General features: G+C 36.4%; 1 protein-coding gene across 2 annotated transcripts in view; it reads right to left on the reverse strand.

The window, feature by feature from the left end:
- Window positions 1-23,969, reverse strand: part of nlgn2a (neuroligin 2a) — a 260,217-nt gene that overhangs the window by 115,336 nt on the left and 120,912 nt on the right. Inside the window, exon 4 of one of the 2 annotated variants that reach the window (XM_032583168.1) lies at window positions 4,724-4,777. The exons of the other annotated variant lie outside the window; for it this stretch is intronic. Coding sequence (XP_032439059.1) covers window positions 4,724-4,777 — 54 coding nt within the window. The remainder of the gene's footprint in view (window positions 1-4,723; window positions 4,778-23,969) is intronic. 2 annotated transcript variants of the gene reach the window in all.

Below are 23,969 nucleotides of genomic sequence, written 5' to 3' on the forward strand. Positions count from 1 at the left end.
ACAGAACATAATCAGGTACAAATCAAAAATAAGTTTTCTAACTTGCTCTTCGAAGGATAAAATGTCTGCTGTAAGATTTTCAGATTCCGGTTTGATCATAATTGCTCTAAGAGTGCAGAGCTATTTTTTTCTTCTTGGAAGTAAATGTTTATCCAGAGAAGCAGTATTTGCTTTGAGACTAAGGATGTATATTGGAATATTTTTTCTGTTTGAGCTCCTCTTTCAACATAAAATACAATAAAAATCAAACTCCTTCTGAATGTTTCAGTGAGGATTTCCATGTATAAAAACATCTTCCCACATCTAAACGCCGTATTTGTAATGTAAATGGTGCAGAAATAATTGCTCCCTTATGTGCTCAAATAGTTTTATCTACCAGCTGATTGAAAGCAAGCATTTCATTCGAGAGGTTTAAAATTAATTCCTGCACTTTATTGTGCAACGACGTGTGATGCCATTTTAATTTCCCTCTGTATCTTTTAATTCGGCTTGCTGTGAATTTTCCTCCGTTCTGTCGCCTTTGCCCTGACGTGAGCGCTCGTTTCACTGAGCTCATGAGTGTCTGCGCTCATCAAAGAGAAGGTGAAGCTCTTCCTGCCAGCGATGAGGTCCCGATTCGGGGCTCAGGTGGTTCTGGATCGTCGGAGGAAAACATAAAAGTCGAATGCTTCCGCTCTCCTTTTGTCGATCCAGTTCAATCTCGCTTTAGCCTGTAATCCCATCATCTTCCTCGCTGTGCACACACACTGCAGCTCAACACGCTGGCCGCTGCATCAATCTGTCTAAAGCCTGAATCTGAGCGCTTCGCCTCAGCGCTCTTTGCTTCCTCGCACCTCAAGCAAAAGCTACTTCCAAATAAACCCATTGGTTTCAGGTGAGGTTTTCTTTAAATTCACATCTTGTTTGTTTTTATGCTTCCATTTGGATCTCAACTGCTTCTAAAATCAACGCAAGCACTTAAAAAAACACTCAGCTGTATTTTGGTGTCTGAAAAAAAAAAGCCTTACAATTTTTAAGTCACACTACCTTGTTACTGTTGAGAATAAATAATTGTAAATAAATGTTTTTATTCTATCTCTCTTAGCTAATTGCAAAGCTAAAGCTCAAGGAAATGGCATGTTGGGAAACATCCTCATAGGTAAGGTTGGAGGTTATGACACAGTAGGGAACTCGCTCTTTTGGGCAAAGCTTAGATAGAGGCTGACAAAGAGGGTGGAAAACTTTTGTTTGATCCCATTTTGTCTGTTAGCGCCTAAAGGTAGCATGAGAAATGGAGCAGCTGTATTTTGGTACTCAATAATTCATGAATTCAACTCACTGACTCTTTTTCAACCTCATACATCAAGAACTTAGCATGGAGAATGGATAAATTCCCCACATTACCTAGCAACACAAGCGTAACTCCAGCATGTTTGGTCAGCTGGTTTTATGTGCTGTACAATGGCTGCTGGATAAAAAGTAACACAAATATTTTGTTGCCGACTTACCATCCAGAAACCACTTGTTGCATTCAAGTTGGCTGTGCAGGAGGCGCCACTAATGCTTATCAAAGATGTACGGCTGTATAACTTTGCATCTGTTTGCAGACATTTTCACACGAGTGTAAACGTTGAGTTGGGATGCGTGGCCAGCTGGAGCTTATTTGGATTTAAAGCGACAGAGTCCCTGAAACAGAACTGACCAGACTAAAATCTCGTCATCTAGGAATGATTTTGTGCAAAAAAACGAAAAGAAAAGTTTTTTTATACCTATCTTAACCACAATACATCAACTTTAAAACTGCACCAGTTACCCTTTGAGCAGATTTTCGTCTCCCCTGCGGATTAAAAATATGGTGAAATTATTTTGAAAAGCAGCCTGGACTGAGAGGGTACAGGTCACAGCAGTGAGTCGGTTTCTACGCGTTTTCCTTCGGGGATCGACTCAAAGCAACAGTTAGATTCCTACACAACGCAGCCTGTGTAGCAGAGCCACGTCTGCATTGTACCTACGATAACAAAGCACCTTTTCTGCATCCAAACAGGCTGCTGCTTGGAAGGAAAATCTCCTGGGTTTAAACACATAATGATGCTCTTTCGCTACACTGATCCCCTTTCACTTTCTTACACTTTTACAGCAACGTTGAGCAGAAACGGCTGACAGCGAAGAACACAAGATCTCAGCAGGTTCCCTGGAAAGACGGGGCGTTTCAGCAGCTATATTAATGTGTAGAATCGTATTATTTTCATAGAAAATGTAGGAAAATATGATTTCTTTTAAAGACCGAAACCTCAATAAATGCTAGTAATGACATTGTCTTCCAAACTGCTTAGTAATTTAAATTAAAACTGACTGAAATCTTTTATTTTTTAACTTGAATTTAAATTAACACAATCAAAATAAAATGAGATAAACTGTTAAATGCAAGTTATTTGCTTTTTGTACTACAATATACCGATTGTTGTAAACGGGTCACACTTTTAAAAAAAATCAGAGTTGAAGCAAATTCAATTAGACTGAACTGAACAGGCAAAATTTAATTGAACTGAATGCAAAGTGAATCAAATAAACGAACTGATGAAATCAAATGGAGTTCAATCTGGTTTAACTAAACTGAACCGAAGCTAGTTGAACCTGACTGAATCTAATTCAATTCAACTGAAAAGAACTGAATCAATCCCGATCATGAACTGAAGTTATTTCAGTGGAACCGAATTTAATCGAACTAAACTGAATAGAATTAAATGGAACCAGATTGAATTGAGCTGAAGTTAAATAAATTATGCAGAATTTCAGAAAACTGAACCAAACTCAGCAGATTTTAATCAAATTGAACAAATTTAGTGAACTGAAGTGTAAATTAAATCATTTTTAGTTGTGTGTAATGTTACTGAACTGAATTAAATATTTTTGATGAAGCAGAAATGAACTGAATTCACAAATTAAATCAAACAGTTCATCCAAAACAAACTGGGCTGAATAAAATTTAATAGAAGTGTAACAACAATTTTTTTATTATTATTTAAGTCTAACTGAGCAGAAATGAACTGAACTAAAACTAATTCAGTTCAGTTCAATCCAAGTCAACACTCTTCTTTTATACTGAACATTCAGTTCAGTTCAGTTCTGTTCAATTTAGTCTAATCCAGTTCAGTTCAATTATTTCAGTTTAGTTTTCCTGAAGAGTAAAATATCTGAGAACAGAAAAGATTTCTTTCTATCTGCTGTTTTAAACTGTTCAAATATTTTGAGCTCATGTATTTTTTTCTCCTCAAAAAGGAAAAAAAAAGCCTAAAAAAGTTGTTTGACGGTGAATCCTGATTAAATTATTACTTCTCTGTTCTTTCTCATGGAAATTATTCAGCAGCAGAATAATTTATCTCCAAATAAAACCTTCATAGAGAGCGAACAACTGAATAAAACATACACACAACCAAATAAAACATGTTTTAGCATGAAAAATGATTTTTATTAGTGGAAAACCTGATTATTGGTGGAACTAATGATCAGAAATGAAGTTAGTTTTACAGGGAAGAGGTTATTCCTCAATTTCTATCAGGATTAATTATCATCATCATTAATTTTAAAGCATCTTTTTAGCTTTAAAACTGAACTATATGGAGTAGATGGAGCTGTTTCCAGCTTTAAATGTGTTTTATTCTACCTTTGAAGACGATTTAGATGCAGGATTGGGTAAATGGAATCAGAAATTTCCCTTCAAATCTGGTAAAAATGCATTTAGGGAAGATGAACGAGGGGCATCTTTAATCGTTTCCCTGCTTTCCCGACTACGGCAGCCCAAAAAGTCGCGTCTGAGCCGACTCGTTTGATCACCGAGAAAATCCTCTGTGTCAAACTTCCCCCGACTTCAGACTTAAAAAATAAAAAGAAAAGAAGAAGAAAAAAATCCTTAAATCAAAGAGCATCTTGGAGTGAGAAAAAGAGCAGCACAGCCCTTAAAAATAGCAGTATCAAAATACCATCCGTCATTTTTTTCCCCTCCAAGAAACAAGGAGCACAAAGACGGGAGATGAAAGTGTGGACCAAATTTCCTCTTGGTGTAAGTGCAGCAGGTGGGAGGTAAACTGAAGGCTTTTCTGGAAGTTTTCCTGCTTCCTCCCAGCAGCAGATTAGACCCGCAGCTTCTAAAGTGGGACACCAGTGTCCTTGGATGTTCCTCTTTTTTAACTCCGTTTGTTGTTATCATCCCTGACTCGGACTAAGTGCGGCTTAATATTTGGTCCAGTAGCAATTTCAGCCTAGAGAAAGAGGCTGCGGTGCAGTAATGAAGCCTCATTGTTTGCTACGGCTTCAATGTTGCTCAAAAATCTGCACAATAATTTGCTTTTTTTTTTAAAATATATTTGGACAATGTATTTTCAAGGGCACAGAGCTGATGGTGTTGTTATTTGAGGGCAAGATAAGGACCTGGAAAAAAAGGTGAATGGTTTTATAATGTTTCATTAGACGGGATTGCTCAGCCAAGGTTATATAAGGCTAACGATTAGCATTCAAACGGCAGCGTCTTTAATTGAAGTGGTCAGCAACACATTTGTTCAGCAACACATTGGTATGCATCTGATATGATGAAGGTGTTTGACCCATGTGTGTGTTTGTTTGTGTGTGAAGGCATGTGTGTGTGTGGATGCATATATGCGCGTGTGTGTGTGTGTGTGCACACATCCCCCAAAAAAAGACTTTCAAAACAAGAAGGAAAAAAAGGAAAAACATGCAACAAAAATACCTTCGTCTCGAGGCTTGTTCATTGAAGATTCATCAGTTTTTTTTGTGAGCGGACCTAGGGTTAAGAAAAAAAGGGGGGAAAAAGAGAAAAGAGAAAATTTCAAAAAAGATTACTGGCAAAAACCGCTAAAAAAAAAAAAATAAGAATATCAAAAAAAGAAAAGAAGCAAGAGTGAAAAAAGGACAAATCAGTTCAAGAGTTCAGGTTTGCTTATTGTGTTTTTTTTTTCTTTAAAAAGAGCACAAAAACAAAAAAGAAGGCATCACAGACACAGATTTATCACAAGAAAAGACACAAGATCAAAGAAGAAATCGGCTGCCATGTTTTTTTGTTTTTTTTTTGTTTTTATTCTAAACCCTGTTTGCTCTGTTAGTGAAACCTTTGGACGCTGACTGGGTGGTAAGTGGGGTTTGAAGAACAGGACCCAAAAACGAACTGACCTCTAAAAAACGTGTAAATGATCATTAAAAGAAGAAAACCCTGAGGAAGAACGGCAGGATTGGGTCCTGATGCTCAAACGGATCAGAAAATTGTTTATTATTGTGAATGAATGAGAAAAACACACCGGAGACAAAGACAGCTTTAATAGGACGATACGGAGCCTGTAATGGTAAACAGCATGTTAAACATGTTCCCGACAAAACAGAAAACAGGTGCTTGTTTTTGTTTTTTGTTGTTGTTGTTTTTATCATGTGTGAGGTATTCAGTGTTTATTCCTCAGGCGGGAAAATAATTACATGGCGCAACAGCAGCGGCTCGTCAGCCCGAAATGACAAGCGAGCGTCAGGCTGATTGCAGAGAGGATTCTGGGTAAGAGGGGAGCGCCGCCTGACCCCCGTCTGCCCGCAGGTTGTATTTTTACTAAATTAAAAGAGTGGCATGAAGAAAAGTGGAGAAGAGAAATGACCTCCTCCTTTATTCCCTCCATCTGTGTAAACAAACATGATGGGGAGCGGATTTTTTCTCTCTCATCTTTCTCTCTTTTTTTGAACAAAAATGTAGCAAACATGTGAAATGTTAAAAACGGTGCTTTCATTTAATTTCCATCTGACTTTTGCTCACTGAAGCTACACTGCAGATCATCCCGTACAACTTAATTCCTCACATTCTGGATGTTTCTTGTGAAAACATCCTCGCCATTTGAACAGTCTGACCTTTTCTCACCTTAAGTGAGAGTCGATGTGAAAACTTCTAGTTGTGAACGATTCCCGGTGAAAGAAATGCATAGGAAGACACAGCAAACGTGTAGAAGACAATAAAAAATTTACTTTCTAATCTGCATTCAAATGATGTTTGGAAGAAAAGAAATTCTCCACTTCACCCTAGAAACATCACCTGCTCAGGTGAGCATGGTAGCGGCAGTATCATGCTTTGTAGAAGCTTCTGTTTACCAAGAACAGGGAAACTGGTCGGAGTTTAAAGATGGAAGGAGCCACAGGGAAGGAAAACTGTAAAACATTTGAGTTTTCAGAAGAACAACGACCCTAAATATGAAGCTAGAGCTACAAAGGAAGAATATTCTGGTTTTAGAAAGGCCTAGTCAAAGTTCTGAGTTGAATTCAATTGAGAATCTGTAGTAAAACTTGAAAACTGTTCCCAGATCTGTCCAGTCAGACTGAGCAGCCAAAAATCTCATTCTTGATGCAGAAAAACTGGTAGAGATGTTTCCAAAAGACAATCAGGAGTGAAAGATGCTTTATTAATTATTACTTACTTGTTTTTTAAGCAAAAAAAGAAAACTCTTCTACATTCTTTTCACATCAATTGGCTATTTTAATTGGTCTATCAATGAAAATCCCAGTGAAAAACACAAACATTTTGGTAGCAGCATAACAAAATGCAGATATTTTTAAGGCGTTTGAATAATTTTCCAAGATAAAACATCGACAGCCTTTGTTTTCATTCTATAAGTGAAAACTCTGTGAGCCTGAGTTTTAAATATTGGCTGTTTTCCTGAACATAATAAGATTTTATAATGATCTGCTGTTCAGCGATGAAAAAGTGCAACCTGGAACATTTAACATTCACTAAAACACAAAACCTTTACATTAAATATTTTATATTTAATATTTGTTGTTTGTTTAAACTCAGCTTGAAACCTCTGATAAAGGAAGTCGGAGTTTATAAGTCTGATAGTCAGAATGACTCGTAAAATGTAGACTGGCTGGACGGGACTCAGTTATTTTTTCTGCTTTTTGGTATTTTTGTGCTGCCACAGCAGTTACATTAAAACTTCTCCCAATTATGGACATAAAATAAAGTCATAAGAACCAAATAATGTTTCTAACTTTTATCTAAACAAGTAGGGAATAGCTTGCTGCCACGCGATTAAACTTTTACATTCTGGACCTTTGTGTTGTAAAAATGACCTGATATTTAAAACAATTTCTTCTATGATATTTTAATTCTTCAGAAATGACGGAAAACTCCGGTGGAAATGTGCAGACACTCTGCTACGTTGATGTATTGATCTCATTAAAAATATATTAAAATTAATTTCACCAGCTACCAGAATTAAGCTCCATTTTTTGTAATAACTGTCACAGAATAAGACGACAGGCTATAATTTCAACATGAATCATATTAAAATACAGACTTGCATTCATATGTGGCATAACTGGAAAAATTCCTCATTTATCTGGATGGTTTCTGCCTTTTTCCGTCTTCTTTATTTGATTCTTTGGGTGTTTTTCAAGAACTGAAGTGTAAAAAATGAGATGAATTTATGAATTAATTACTAAAATCTATTCAGTGTCAGGAAAATTCAGATTTGGAAAAACTTCAGGCAGGTTTCCATGATGTTTTCCATCATAAGATCTTACAGAAACATCTGTTATGAGCCCAAATTTGAATTCTATATGATCCAATACTGAATGGCAATTTCTTTTTTCAGTTTCTCGAACGTCCGATTCAAGTAAAACAGATTTGGTTTGGTACTCAAAACTCTACAAAAGGCTATAAATAAAATAAATTTGAAGAATAAATAAATCTGCAGTCAGAGCTTTATTTTTTAAACTCAAGGACATCCTGGCACAACACAAGATGTTCCAGGAAGTTTGTAAATTTTGATTTGGCCAAATTACTTCTCCATAAAGTGTCTTGAATCATGATTTTTTTTTTTTTTCTCCCAGTAATGGTCACAAAAAGGCCCTTTGTTGCCATTCATCCTCCAGTGGGGAGCCAACGCTAACCTTCCACCAAATCATATTTAATTTCAGCAGAACTAAAGTGGAGTGCTGTGTTGTGCCTGATAAGTGGACTGGAGACGGTTCTCTGAGTGGCTTCAGCCGAACGCATTAAAACACGCAGCAGCAAAAACGCAGCCAGGAAGTTAATTCAGGAGGAGTTTAAATCTTACAAGGAGGACGTGTCCCAGAGTTAGCTCCAATCACAAAGTACAAACAGAGCTCATTAAAAACCCATTCTGTTCTCTTCTCATCGGTTACTGTGGCTTATTTTACAGGAACTTTTCTGAAACAAGGTGTTTCCAGGAGCTTCAGGGGGAAAAAAGATCAGGATGATGATGAGGAAGATTGTTTGGTTTAAAGTCTGGATGCGGTTTAGAGACGCAGAAAAAAATATTAGAGAATATTAGAAAATCGTAATTTGTAGCCCTGGGAATTCAGAATCGATTCAAAATGCTCAAAATTGTTTGATTTTGAATATGATATTTTTTATACAAGAAGAGCCAGGCTGCTAAGCTAACCTAATGCAGATCATTGAAGTTGCAGACCTAAACCTAAACCCAATTCTCCTTAAATATAAACTGATGAAATTTGAAACCTCACAGAATTGTTTTGAATGTTGTTTTTGTTTACACTGTTTTTTTTTTCTCTTGTCAATTTCATAACTTAAACAGCGTCTATGAAACGTTTGATATAAAATTAATTTCTGGATCGAATGTGGATCAGTGTGTTGACATTTAAGTCCAACTGCACATTAAAAGTAGAGCTGAAGGTCAACAGGAACATAAGAAATATGACACAATTTATCTTTGTTTATATTTTCATAAGTTGTTGCTGAGCTAGGATTAAACAAAACATTTCCCTACAAAACAGTGAAGTGGGGAAATTTTATCTCTTAAGTTCCCTCACAATAAGTTAGCAAATACAAACTGGTTTTTGTTTTTATGTATGCAGTCACAGTAATAAGAAATGTCAATTTGAAATTGCACACTTTTAAAGATCTTGAGTCAAAACACATTTTATTCTTAACTCTTTGGTGCAGAAAACTGGTTTAAAAATGCATCTATTAACTGCATGTTGATGTTAGTTTGTGTAAAATGGAGATGTGGCTGCACATTTATCTACTATTCAGACTAAGAGACACAAAAAAACCTGTCAGACTGTGATGTTGCCCTTTGAAAATAACTAAAGAAAGTCTAAATAGTTCTTTATTTTCTTCTTAAAGAATGTTTTGGTCATGTATTAGTTTTGGATTACGGATGAAAATCCCATGTTTGACCTGCTCTCAGCCATTATTTTTACAAATCTCCAAAACAAAAAGGCATAAGATAAAAAAAAAACTCACAAATGAAATATTAACAAACATAGAAAAACCTTACAAAAACGTTATATTGAAGCAGAAAAACTTCAATATAGTTTATTGATGTTTATGCAACATCTTTCAGTATTCAAGATGTTGCATAAACTGACCACTAAATATCGCGAGAGAACGCAAAAGTAGAAAAATCCCCCATGTCCACTAGGGGGCTCTGTTGAAATGAAACATTTTAGGTTTAAAAATAAACAGTAAAAATGACTAAAAACCTCTAATTATTAATCCATGGCTGTTTCCTGTGGTCTAAACATGACAGGAAATTATTTATTTAAGTCACTGGATGTTATGAAAAGTAAAATAACCTGAAAAACTCACTGATGAAGAACCATAACAATGAGCGACACTGAGTCTGTACGAGCATCGTCGACACGCCAGACTGGCACTATATTGTGTTTTTCAGCAGGATGTGAAGCTTCAACAAATGTTCACAACATTGGAGCTGTAAATTGGGACGTGTGGATTCTTGACAACCCGTCCAGAAATCAAAATAAATACCGAAACTGGAACAAAAATAAATAACCTTTAAATGTTGACGAAAGATAAAACAGTACTTACGATGTTGTTGCTGTAGAACTGAAACAGTCGTGATGCACCTAAACAGTTTGTGCTACAAAATTTAGCACATCTACATAAAAACATTAAAATCTACTTTATTTCATCAGTCTCAGAGACTACAGACAACCTGTGAAGGGAAACGCAGCTGGATGATATTCAGGTTTTTGCAAACAGGAAAAGTGAAAGATTTCTCGCTCTGTAAGACCAAACCTGGAGAAATGTTCTTGGTTTCCCTTTCAGCAAAATCAGAACCAGAATTGGTTTTATTGACCAAGACAACAAATTAGACTTTGGGTTTCAAGCATTCACAACATATAAATGAACTTTAGAGGAAGTACAAAATGGATAAAAAATAAATTAATAAAAACTGTGTTGTCCAGCCTGGTACCAAAACATGAGGCACCTGACGAGACAAGAACTTCAGTGGAGATTATTTATGAAAAGTACGGACAACTTTTAAAACTCTTAAAAAGTTGGATTAGAGTTTGAACTTGAGGTATTTTTTAAACTTCTTTGTCAAACAACATAATGAAAGCAGCAATTATTACTGGAACCAATGGAAGCAAAAGCCAATAGCAGAGGCAACTGTCTTTGTGTTTTATTGATGTGCATCAAAAGCTTTCCGTCAAAAAAAAAATCTGTAAAGGTCTGAAAAGGTTTGAATATCGAAGTGACTTTGAAATAACTGCAGAAACTCGTTTTTATTTTTCACGTGAGGCGACTACATCGGAAAAGTAGAAATCAAGCAATCATTACCGGAAAGAAACAAGGTGGGAGAAGTGGAAAAAAAGCAAAGCTTGATTGACGTCTTCTGCAACGAGCGGGCGAGGCGGCTTGAATCAAGCTGTGGGGGGGAAAAAATAGCTTTTTGTTTTCTTGACATTTTTAAAAATCTTTCATCCAATCAAACCAGTGATGAGCAGTTTCCTGAAACCCCCCAGGAACCCCGTAATCGGCTTTCCACACCGCAGCGACCTGCAGACGCCAGAAATATCAGGGCTTGTTATTATAATCGGGACAGAAATGAGCTTTTTCTCATCTGGTTTAATGAAGGATTAAACAGGGAAAAAAAAATCCTGCAAAACACGACTTCGTCTTTAACTACCATGAAAAGCTTAATGAAGCCGAGGGACACGTTTATTTTCTACGACGTTAAGAAAAATTTACAATTTCCCATCGTACATGTTCATCCGTAAAGCGACGCACGTTCAGACCTCAAACTGATCTTCTGTACTCATAAACAAATTGGGTAAAAAAAATTAGAAATGAAAAGTTTGATGTTTTTTAACCATATTAAAATCATCTTGTTTGTTTTTGACCAAAAGTTTCAGCAAAAATGGCTGACAGCATGAAAGAAATTGAGGCTCCTTGGAGCTTAATGGCTCTTCATAATATTGGCTAAAAATGATAAAGAACCAAACAATGGATTTAGTTAATAGTTCTAGTAACAAATGAAGGTTTAAGCTGTAATTGCATTGAATTTCCACAACAGAATGACTCTAAAAATATTATTTTATTTGTATTTTTCCTGTATTTAGGTTGGAAACAGTTTTATTTGCACAGTTTTTCGCAGAAGAGAATGTATTTATGATCTTTTGGGGAAACGTTTTATGTTTCTCTTTGGTTCATCTTTATAGATACGATTATGGAAGTCAATATATTCACATGCGAGGACATTTAATGGCTCATTTGAGCAATTTCAGGAGGTCTGAAATGATCTATGTGGGTGTAAGATTTAGTCCTGACAGCTCATAACTGAGTGTTGGCCGTGATGGATGACTGTTTTTTAGAGCTGAACATGTCGTCACGTGTCTGTGTGTGACAGAAATCCCAGAATATCATGTCAGAAATAAAACTTTTTGCTGCAAATAAAACTATTAACTCCAAAAGATCTGAATCTAAATTAGTATGCAAGTGAGGAGAAGCTGAAGATGAGCAACAGGAATGAATGAGATGCGGTTCCTCCGAGAATCATTCACCCTTATATGCATTTCTCAATTTCTCACAGTCTCGTGCTCTAGATACTCTGTCTTTGTGTGTGAAGGCGTGTGTGTGTGTTTAATAATGCAAGACAGTGGGAAGGTGTTCAGACAATGAAGCATGCAGGCAGGCAGGCAGACGTACAACTGCCAATCTTCTGCTTCATTATCACACAGCGCGGCTCTCTCAGCCGCTACAAGCTCTGCATACTGGAGATTTGTGTGAGGATGTCACAGATGAGCAGCTTGGCTGCACCATGAGCAGCCGTGACGTCCGTTTTCAGGTGAATGGCAGCTCAAGTCTGACCTGAGGACAGTTCCTGGAGGTCCTGTCCTGCACGGCGCTAATAAAATCTGGCTTTCAAAGACGCCGATGTTAAGTCTTAGTTGCCATTTTCAAAACAGAACGATATAAACAGATGCGTTGATGTTTGATGACTTACACTTCCACTATAGTTGTTGCAAGAGAAAAGGGAAAATAATAACAGCTGTTCATGTTATTATTATGCTCCTGTTTACCTTTCATGGGGCAAAAACTTGTTTGTTATAAATGTTTAGTGCAGCTAGCTTTAGCTTGTGTTGCAGCTAAAGTTAAATGTAAAAGTATAAATTTTAGACAAAATTATAGTTTAAAATGTTAACTGAATTACATTTGAGCTACATTACAACTTATACGTAAAAAAAAATCATAACTCTGAATCAGTTTAAAAGTGGCAACAATGAGCTGTTGATGTTAGCGCTAGCATGCTAATGTTAGCATTAGCCAAATCTGCTCGATTAAAAAGCGACGTGGAGTAATTTGCCTTCTTGTGTATTGTTTTCATTATGCATAATGACAGTTTTATAACAGTGTAGCAGTGAAGGAAACATCCTCAATGACTTTTACTATAGTGGAGCACAGCTTTGGTATTAGTTTTTATCATTTAAATGTGGACTAAAACTAAATTTTGACTAAAAATTGTAATGAGTGATGATTAAAAACATAAAGGCAGGTCTGTTTATATACAATGTTTTCTTTTCTATGATTATAAATAAGGAAAATGTAGAAAATTTCACCACAAATCCTTCTTATAAACCTATTAAAAATATATATACGCTACTAAGTGCATCCTATGGCTGTGCAGAAAAAATTATCCTATCATATCATACAATGTTCTTTCTTATTACATGCTTGTATGAGGTCTATAGGGACCTCTTTTTTTCTCCTATGTCCATCTCACTTATTACACAGTGACCTTGCCTGTAGCATTGTTCAGTGAATAATAGGCTTTTGGGGGATTTCGAAGAACAGCAGAAAGAGCGATGAGACTGTCAGGATGCTGCCAGAGCGCAGTAAAATCTGGCAGCCTGGTGGGTCCACCAAGGGACAACACAGGTACAGAAGGTTATATGAACTCATACGTTGTGATTTATGACTTTTGTGTACTCACGTCTTGGGGAGAATTATAAAAACACAAGCTCTGTCTTTATTCTGTGTAATTACTATCATGTCTGAAAAAGAAAACTGCTAACAAGGAAATAACGGCAGTAAATATAGGATTATATAAAGTACATTCGGAGCCCACTGCATTGAACCCCATTAAAAACCTCCTGGTTATTCCACCAAATGTTGATTTCTGAACTGAGTTAAAACATTAGTATTGTTGTTTATAATTTAATATGAACTTGTTTTCTTTGCTTTATTTGATTTCTGAAAGCACTGCATCTTTTTGTTATTCCTGTTAACTGTGAAGATTTTCTGCTTACATTTAATGAGAACATGTAACTTAAGAGTAAAATATGACACCAGAAAAATAATAATACATTTTAAAGGAAAAGTATGTTTAATACCTTCTTACACTGCAAAAAAACCAAAATCTTACAAAGTATTTTTGGTCTAGTCTTATGTGCAAACATCTTAGTTCGCTTAAAATAAGACAAAAGTAACTTTTCAGCAAGAAATAGAAGCTTATTTTAAATCAATAATGGATGAAAAAGTACTAGTTCCATATGTTTCCCATGTTATAAGTGAAATAATCTGCCAATGCAAGAAAAACCTTTTCATCAATATTAGGAAATTATTGAATTAAAACAGCTGCTATTTCTTGCTTAAAGGTCATTTGTTGGTTAATTTTGTCTTATTTCAAGTGTATCAACATATTTTCACTAGAAACTAGACCAGGGATGTCCAAACTTTTTGTCACATGGGCCAAAATTGTCAAGTCAAAAGTACTTGTGGGCCAAGAAAATGAAAAAGAAAAAGAAATTAAGCAAATGAACCAGTAATTCGATGTTATTCATCGTAGATCCAAAGATTTACACAGGATTTTGGACGTTTGTTGTATTTAAAGAAATGCATCGAGTTGCGTCACTTTCTGTCAAAATACTTGCTGTATTTACTCAGGTTTAATAAATTAGATTAAAGTTGATTTGGATGCAGAAAAGTCGCATTTTTAGTAGCAGACATGGTTCTATTTATTATAAAAGCTTGGTTACAAAAAGAAAAACTTTGGATTGTTGTAAGGAAATTATGTTGGTTATTATTTTACTTTTATCACAAATAAAAAGTCAAGTCATTCAGTCCCCTTGCTGGTGGGCCGCACAAAATCAATTCAAGGGCCGCAAATGGCCCCCGAGCCACACTTTGGACACCCCTGAACTAGACTAAACATACTTGGTAAGATTTGTCAGAGTAAAGGTTGCCATTTTCAGAATGTAATTTCAATCTATTCTAATCTGTTTAGATTAATATGTAGGTTGTTTTCATGAGAAAACTGGGATTATTCAGTTTTTGGTGGGTTTTTTGTTTTAGTCCATTCTTGTGCATGTCGGCATATGAGAATCTGGAGACGTTTCCAACGTGACGCAGAAATAAAATATCTATAAACGTCGGATGGTCTGAATGATTGTTGAAGCGTCCTTGGAGTAGAATCTGAATCTCAGCCCAACCAGCCAGTCAGCAAACTGAGTCACATTATGTAGATTTAAATTTAATGTTGAATGATAAACACATAACGAGGTGCTTCACATCAATCTCACAAGGTTAAAATGGTGCGATACATATTCCCGTGTTTCGTTGTTTTGGTCACAGCTGCAGCTTTTTCATTCAACTTTTCATTCAAACGGGCTGCAGAGTTTTTCCTTCGCATCCATCCATTTAAACCAGCCTGCTACTCTTGTCACTTAAAATCACTCATCAGTTTATATAATTTCATGAAAACGACTGCAGGCCTTGACATTTTCAATATTAGACATTATTTCTCTGTCCTTGGCTCTGAACGCAGAGGGGATACAATAAACAGAAAACAGGCTGCAGAGCAGTCATTTACTATGTTGACGTATAAATCACGAAAAGCCCGCTCAAGATGTCTAGTTACTGCACAAAAAGCAAAAAATGTATTCAAATAGCCAGCTCTTTCTGTTATTTATTTCCATATTTTTCCTCTCTAACCTCCCATTTTTCTCTTTCTGTCAACTTTCTTTTGTTTTTCCCCCCTGCGCCGTCTCTGGGAGCCTCGTTCCGAATCTCGAGATAGAAAGCTCGAGAAATATCGATCAACGCGAGTCTATGGGGAGGAAGAGTGTGGCAGGCAGAAAGAAAAGAAAAGAAGGAAAAAAAAAGAAAAATAGAGGAGGCCAGGAATGAATGGGATGCTGATACAAGGGTTTCCACTTGGAAAAAAAAAAGACAGGAATAATAAGACGAAGCAGAAAATAAAAAAGAAGCTGTTATTTGTTCAAATGTGGCGGGATAAAAATGTCCGGTTGGCTTCATTAAAGGAGTTATGTTACAAAACGACAGAAAATCAAAGCCGGTAATTAAAATCCTTCACCTGAACAGATGACGGACAGATCCTGTGAATCATGGAGAGAAAACAGAGACATGCGGCGCAGCGGGGGGGGGGGCGCACGGAGTGACATTTACAGAGCGTCGACGACTGAATAAGCATGAAGGTTACAGCCATTTTCTCCCCTCGTAGAAGCGTGGGCTCAACCGTTCAGGCAGCCATGAAAACGCTGCCGGGACAAATATGTGCTTTACAGCTCCGTCAAAATTATCCCACAGTTAACAGGAGGCAGAATGCATCTCCCCACTGTGCAGTAATTAGATCTAAGGGTTGTATGATATCCCTGAAACCAAGAGACTTTGAGATCGGCTATCAATAATTAATAATGCTGTAAGAACTACAAAAAACAACCAATTTAATGCTTCTTAGCTTCTCTAAAATATCCAATAAAAGTTTAACTTTGCATTTTTTTCAAGGTGTTTCAAAGTTTTTGGACTGTGTACTAATTTTCTTTTCATGTTTGACTTAACTTTGACCAGTCAGATAGAAAAACTCAAAGAATGATTTTCTGTTGTGTCAAAAAGAATCAATTTTAAACTTGAACTTTCCACATTTTGTTTACAAAGACACAGTTCGATCCCACTTCTTCAGCTGAATCTATGAAAAACAGCTACTTAGCATCAACAAGGTGATTAGCTTAATATTATGCAATGCATTTTTCTTGTATTTCATTGTGCCTGAATGCACACTTTAAAAAAATTATTCTTCAGCTTCTAACAGTGAAGAAGCATAATTCTAGGTCAAAACTCTCAACTAATAAAACATTTAACAAGCAGTTGAATTTTATCCATCTCAAATGTTGCAGCAGTGACCCAATAATAACTTTGCATAATCTCAAGCTGCGCTGTGCATACACTCTGTCTGCACTGATGAAAATTCACTCACTACAGCATTCTGAAAGTTTGGATAAATCACACTAAACCTTTCTGCTTAATTCAGCTAATATTTTTCAGCCAAAACAATCATGAGGTGAGCCTTAAACATGACTACAGAAATAAAAACAACTGTCAACAAAAAAAGTAAACACACCATAAACCGTTACAAAGCAGTGCAAATTTACACCCTTCATCCCAAGACGCGTGCACTATTTAAATAACAGCATGTCATAAGAAGCACACGTTACGTTATATTTCACAAAACGCCCGTGTGACCAGAAATGAACCCATTAAAGTGTATTTTAGTTGAATAAAAACAATCTAAACTTACTGCTTTTGGCCTGAAGGAGGATTCATTGACAGTCAGCAAGTCTGAGTGTAGAAATATTGTCATTACTTTTTTCATTGTGTTACTGCAATATTTTTTCAAGCATCCTGAACACATTGATCTGATTATGACTGGGGGAAATAAATGTGAAGAAAGCCTGTAAAACTGTTGCTCAAAGCTGCTGCCACAGATTACAGGACAGAACGGCTGCCTGGAAGAAAAATCTGGAAACAGGAGCAGCGAAACGTACGCATCGCACTTTATGTGGGTTTTACTGGTGAAAATTGTGTTCTTCTGTTTCCTCTGAGCAGATCTCCAGCCACTACGGTATATTATTTTCCCCTGTTGCCTCCCTGCTCTCTCTAAGAGGAGCGCCCGCTGTTTACCTGCTCCTGCAGGAGACAGCAGTTGTGTTCAGAAAAGCCCGTATTTTTACACGTTTTGACATTTTTCTGTTCTGTGAGCACGGCTAAGCGCGCTCCTTATTAAGCCAACCTTTGAAGCCGAGGAGTTCTCATGTTGTCTGACATGGAGGGTGAGGCTGGGGGAGGTGAAGGGGAAAAAAAAGAATATTTTCGTGAAAGGTTGTTATGTCGAGCGATCAAAATGCCATCAGGCGCAGCTATCCGGTTGCCATTTCATTTAGTATTTCATCTCCGCTGTAATCTCTGCGGGTGTATTGTCTTCCCCTCTGCTACGTCTACGAAAAACAAAAAAGGAATCAATCTGTGTTTGAACAGCCATTCAGGCTCTCGGCTGTTTCTGCTGTAAATAAAGGCACGCTGTTGATCTGTGCAATAACCTTCAAACGCAGTTCAAGATAACTGATGCTATGAGCGGCCGTGAGGGCTTCGACCTCTAATGTCTGCTGCAGTGGAACGCATTTCCCACCAGGAGCAGCGAAAAGGTTTCTCCTTGAATCGCTTTGGATCATTTCAGCAACACAAAAGGCTGACCAGTGTGATCAGCCTTACTGATGATTACTGAGATCAAAAAGATGAATAATATTGTGATAACAATAAAAGTGACAATAAGAACGAGTCATTACTTCTATTTTAGGTAACTGCATGACTGTGTGTCACAGTAATTATAGTCCCCCCCAAACACAATTAATGCTCTTTAAAAATGTTCCCATTTGTAACTTGTTTGTTGAAAACATCATTTACACAAAAAAGTGATTTGTGTCACTAAAAGGCACACCGCATCTGTATTTTAAAATGTTTTGGTATTTATTAAATCTTTTATTGAACAAACAGCAGAGAAAATAGCAAAATTATCAATGGTGGTAGTAAGGATGGTGTTATGGGGATTTTAAACGTCATTAATTGGAATTTATTGTGACGATAAATCAAAATTCTTAACATAATCAGCAATTTATCACAATAAACGAAACAATAAATGCTATAAATGCGATACATTTTAAAGTTCTTACGGTAGTATTAGTTTTTTTACTTTCCACATTTTGTCACTTTGCAACCACATTGTGTGACAGACCAACACAGATATTGGTGAATATTTATGACATGAAAGAAAAAGATACATTTTAAACAAATACATTTAAATTGGTGCCAGCTTTTAACATGCAGAAGCTGAAAAACAGACCCAACTTTCTTTACATAGTAGCACAACCTCACCCAGATTATATAGAAAGCTGCTATTCTCCAGCAATTTTCAAGATCTGCCAAATTTTCTCATTGTGCTCGGCTCAGGACTTTGACTAAACCATTAAAATACATTGATTTATACCAACGGTGTCTTGTCCTCAATGCCCTTCTTAAGTCTTTGACAGTGGGGATGATGTTGTCAGAACGTCGCAGGTAAGCCAAAAAGTTAAACGCTTTCTCTCTGGTTTAGTTTGATCGTTTAGTCAACCTTCAAGAACCCTCAAGTATTCTGGTTCTGCTCTAAAGAATCAGAACCATAACCAAACATGGAGAAGCAGCATTCTGCTTCTATGCACCACAAATCTGGAACAAACTTCCAGAAAACTGCAAAACAGCCGAAACACTGAGTTAAATCTAGACTGCTTAGAGCTGCTTTTGAACCATAAAAACTGGGACATTGATCAATATATTTGATGTGTATTTGCTTGATTATTTTCATTAAATTTGGCAAGGTATAATATTTACTGTGTGATTTTTTATGATTTAACAAACTTTAAACTGCATTGTTGTTAAAATGTGCTTTACAAATAAACTTGACGTCTGAACTAAAGAACCTTTTTCCACAGATTTTTTTATTTATTTTCAATACATGGCGCATCTATGCACCAAACAGAAAATTGATCAAAAATGACTTTTCTACCTGACACTCTTCCATAAAGCCAAGATTTATATACACAGGATCCCTGCAGCTCCTCCAGAGTTACCACACACACACTGTCTGCTTCAGATTAAGTGAACAGCCATAAATAAAACCACATGTTTTTATTCTGAAATGCAAGCAGCAATCTCAGAAGTCGAAACATTTCTTCGCCTGGCCTCGTTTCATTGTTGAGCTTCTCTTTTCCCATCCAAATCCATCCCTGCCTCCCAGATGAACCTCGTAAGAGCTTACTGCACATCGGGCTGCAGCAGTGGGACGTTGCTAACCAGTGAGCGGATGAGCTAAAGCTGCTAATGCAGACAGAGTAAAACACCGAGGGATCTGAGTAAAGGGAGCAGCTCAGGTCAAGGAACCAGGAAGGACACCAGGATGTCAATGCAAGCCTGCATACGTATTATTTTCCATTTCACTCTTATTACTCTCTTTCATTATCGCTTCAATCTATTACAAAAAAATTCCACTTTTAAGCCTGTCAATGGTTACTTTCATTAATATTAATTTGTCTCCTTAAATCTCCTGAAAGGAAAGCCTGTTGGACTTGAAAAATACAGGAGGCGTTGGGGAAATAAACTAGAGCTGACATCAGTGGTGAAGCAGGACGTATGTTGTTCTAATGAGTTAGGACAGTTCAATCGCCATCGCGCTCTCTCGCTCTGAGGCGGCCTTATCTCACTGAGCTACAGCAAACCGAAGCACTAACAGTGTAATCTCTTCTGTTACCTAAAGACTGAACCTGCAGCTACAACGTAATGGGCTCTGAGGGCCGAGCAGAATACTGAGGAGAAAAACGGCAAGGTCCAAGAGCAGAATAAAATAAAATACAATTTAAAAATTTTATAAAATAATAATAAAATAAAAATAATTATAAAATTATAAAATAAAATGTTTTAAAATAAAATAAAATATTAAAAAATTAAATAAAAATAAAATAATAAAATAAAGTAAAATGAAATAAAATATTTTAAAATAAAATGTTAAAAAAGAAAATTAAAATAAAAAGTAATATACCAGATAAATGAAATAAAAAAATTAAATTAAAAAAATCATAAAAATAAAATAATAAAATTAAGTGACATAAAATAATAATAAAATAAAATATTTTAAAATAAAATATTAAAAAATTTAATTAAAATAAAAAATAAAATACAATAAAAATGAAATCATTTTTTAAAAATAATAATAATAATAAAATAACATATTTTTAAAAATAAAACATAAAAAAATTAATTCAAACAAAAAAAGTAAAATACAATAAAAATGAAATAAAAAATGTAAATACAAAAATCATAAAAATAAAATAATAATAATAAAATAAAGTGACATAAAATAATAAAATAAAATAATAATGTATTTATAGTGGATAAACTTACATACGCATTCATAGGTTGAGTTTAGTTTCCTTTCTGCATGTGTTTTATTTTTCTTTCCTGTTTATTTCATAATTCTTCAGATTTGCATTCAGACACCTCTTGTTGTCGTGACTCTGAAGCAGAAACCCTGTCAGATCACGGCGGACTCAATGATTTACGACAAGCTGTGTACAAGAAGTCGCCATCTGAAGGCGTCGCGGCAGCAGATTGCACCGTGACAGACACTACGCTGACCTCACATCTCTAATTGTGCCGTGTGTATCGCTGCGAACGGGGAAGTCGCTCCACGCACAGACGAGGCGGAGGAAAAGCTGTGAAATGTTTTCAGCGTCAGTGTTGATCCGCGGCGGCGCCGTCATGGCGCTGAATGTTTAACCGGAGCTATGAATGAGCAGCAATCTGTGGCCAAATGTTATGCAAACTGCTAATGCAGTCGGCTTTGAGGAAGGAGTAACGATACGATATATTCTTATTTATTTGCTGCAAACTGCATGGTAGCGTAAGAATGGATACTTAGACATGTTAGGACAACCAGTTTTGCTGGACAATGAACGGTCTCAGGAATTTCTGTTATAAACAAAAATATTGTTGTTTTAACAACAAGTAACATAAATAATGGTAACAAACATCAAACACCAATAAGCATTAAAAGGGGACCACTTATTGTTCAAAATCCACATCTTTCACATTTTTGTATTTCCATTTGTGCCTCAACTGCTTCTAAAAAACAACCCAAGCACTTAAAAAAAAAACCAGTAAGTTCATCTTTTTTGGTGCCTAAAAAATTAGCCACTTCAAAAAATCCCCCGATCATTAAGCACTGCGCAGTTACCTAGCAACCCCAGCAAAGCCCAGCCTCATTACCTAGCAACCGAAGCGGAGCTCTAGCATGTTTGTTCAACTGGATTTTATCGCTGTATGAGTTGTACAATGGCTGCTGAAAATGACAAGTGGTTTGTTGTTGACTTAAAATCCATCAACCACTTGATGTATTCTTGTTGGTTGTGCAGAAGGCTCCACTTCTGCTCTTCAAAGATTTATGGTTGTATGCATCTGTTTGCAGCCAATTTCACATGCGAGTGTAAATGTTGAGTTGGGCAGCCTGGCCAGAAGCTCAACGTAGGCAGAACTGAAATTTCATTATCTGAGAATAATTTTGCACAAAAAGTGCAATGAACATGTTTTATAACACTCAGAGACTGATCCCAACTTGTTCAAGGAAGCATGGTAGGTCACCTTTAATTTTGCAAAGAACACTTAACACTAGAACTGGAAACGATTTTAAATATCCAAAAATACCAAAAACACCAAAAAGAAACAGAAATGAAAACCAACACAAAACAGTGTTTCTTTATTCTCTAAAAAAAATGGCCTTTTAAACAATTGTGAAACTTATTTAAACTCATCATGAGATTAATTGATCTATTGCAACAATCGTAACGTAGCTTTGGAGTTGCTGAAATACCAAAATGTCCGTCTTCTCCAGGTGTCTGCAAACTTGCATTGAAGCGCAGAGATCCAGTGATGGCCGCCTCCACACACACATGAAAAAAAATGTTCTTCTTTACCTCTGGATAACCTCCATTCATTCAGTCATTCATCCATCCATCCATCCATCCATTCCCTCACTGCTTCCTGCTTCAAATCCCTCCTCTTCCTCTCTCATTCTCCAGGCACCTTCCATTCAGAGCTGTAGGAGACTCACTGAGCAGCAGGATCATGCAGAGGGACCCCTTTGTGTGTGTGTGTGTGGGTGTGTGTGTGTGTGTGTGTGCAGGAAGGGTAATTTGCATGCATTGCTCCTGGCCACCTCAGCCTCAGAAGCCCTGAAGAGATGGCCCTTTGAGCTGCATTGAAAGCGATGGGGTGTATTATTTATGTGGGAGCAAGAGAGAGTTTGGAGGATGAGAGGTAGGAGAGCAAAGGAAGAAAAAAAAACGTGAGAAAAAGGAGACATGACTTGTACTGTATAATGATGACTACGGCCTGTCAGCCCTTTTTCTATCCAGAATGGTGAACATGTGAATGAACGTATGTTTACAAGCATGTAGACCATAAAAGTCAGCCTTAAGGTGAACTCTGGCTCCTGATTTCCCCTGACAGCTGAGTTTATATTTTGGGTTTGCCTCCCAGGTAGCCGGGCTCTTTGATCCTCTAATAATTTTACTACCACAGCAAACTCAAATAAGAGTCACTGCGAACACAACCCGCTTCTGGGTTCAGGTAGAAGAGTCTGATGAGCTCTTTAATGACTTATAAAACATAAAAAAATACAACTTTGTTATCTAAGTGGTTCCCCTTTCTGGGCAGCATAAAGGATTACAATTAATATCCTTTCATATTTGCAGGGTAGCTATTTAATGTCTTTTTAGCTCATAGACGCATACATAATGAGTTAACTCTCTATTTTTGCTCAAGGTTGTCTCTGCTTCACAGTATTGCATGATATTTTCCCGCGGCTGCAGGTCCTGCTAACATAAAGCTGCTCTGAAACGGCCGAGTCAGCATTTGAAAATGTAAAGCGTGTCAACAAACTGAATGATTAATGATAAAAGATGAGAAAAGTTTATGACTTTTTATTCCTACCCCCATATCACTGTATATGAAATCTAAGTGAGGCTGTGGAAGAATCAGCTTACGTGACGGTCGTTCGGATCTGATGTAACGCTTCCCTGCACCAAACATGACAAAACTCACAAACTCAGCTGGAAGTTTGGTATCGGATTGTTGTCAATTTCCAAACTGCGACATCAATATTTGGGCCGAATTCATATTTCAAACCCAATTCATTGGCTTTATAATTTGCAGCATATATCCTCATTGCAAGATTCAATTCTAACTTTAAAATCAGATGTTTTACTGATTCCACACAGCTTAATATTGAATCCAACATTTAAAAAGCCAATTATCATAAGTGTTTAAAATCTGGTAAAATGACAATATTTGTATTTGTTAATCTTGACAGATTTGATGCCATTTAAGTAACACATGAGTGTTTATCTTCATACATTGTAGGGCAATAAAGGATATTTTATTCTACTCATCTCTAAGTAGAGCTAAGCTGAGTGTCAAACTGCAGTCAGTGCGAGGAAAATCTGCACAATATATTATTTTTACTTTAAATATCTTACAAATCGGCATTTAAATTTAGTTAGAAGTTTAAGTTTATGTGTGATCTTCCACACTAAATACGTATCCAGTACAAATGTTTGCAAAGTTCGATATTCTGCTAATGTAAAAAAAAATCACAATTTTGAAATTGTGGTGTTTCCATTAAATAAAAAACAATTAAAACTGCATGTGAATATGTTTGTTCATGCGATAAATCATCAAAACAAAATGCTACGACATCATCCCCCAACCACTTCCTGTTGTCTTCTTCTTCATGGTTTCCACCAGTAGTAACAGCCAGTTGTCATGTGAAAAA

Source organism: Xiphophorus hellerii, chromosome 14, assembly GCF_003331165.1.
Source record: "Xiphophorus hellerii strain 12219 chromosome 14, Xiphophorus_hellerii-4.1, whole genome shotgun sequence".
NCBI classification, from domain to species: Eukaryota; Metazoa; Chordata; class Actinopteri; order Cyprinodontiformes; family Poeciliidae; genus Xiphophorus; species Xiphophorus hellerii.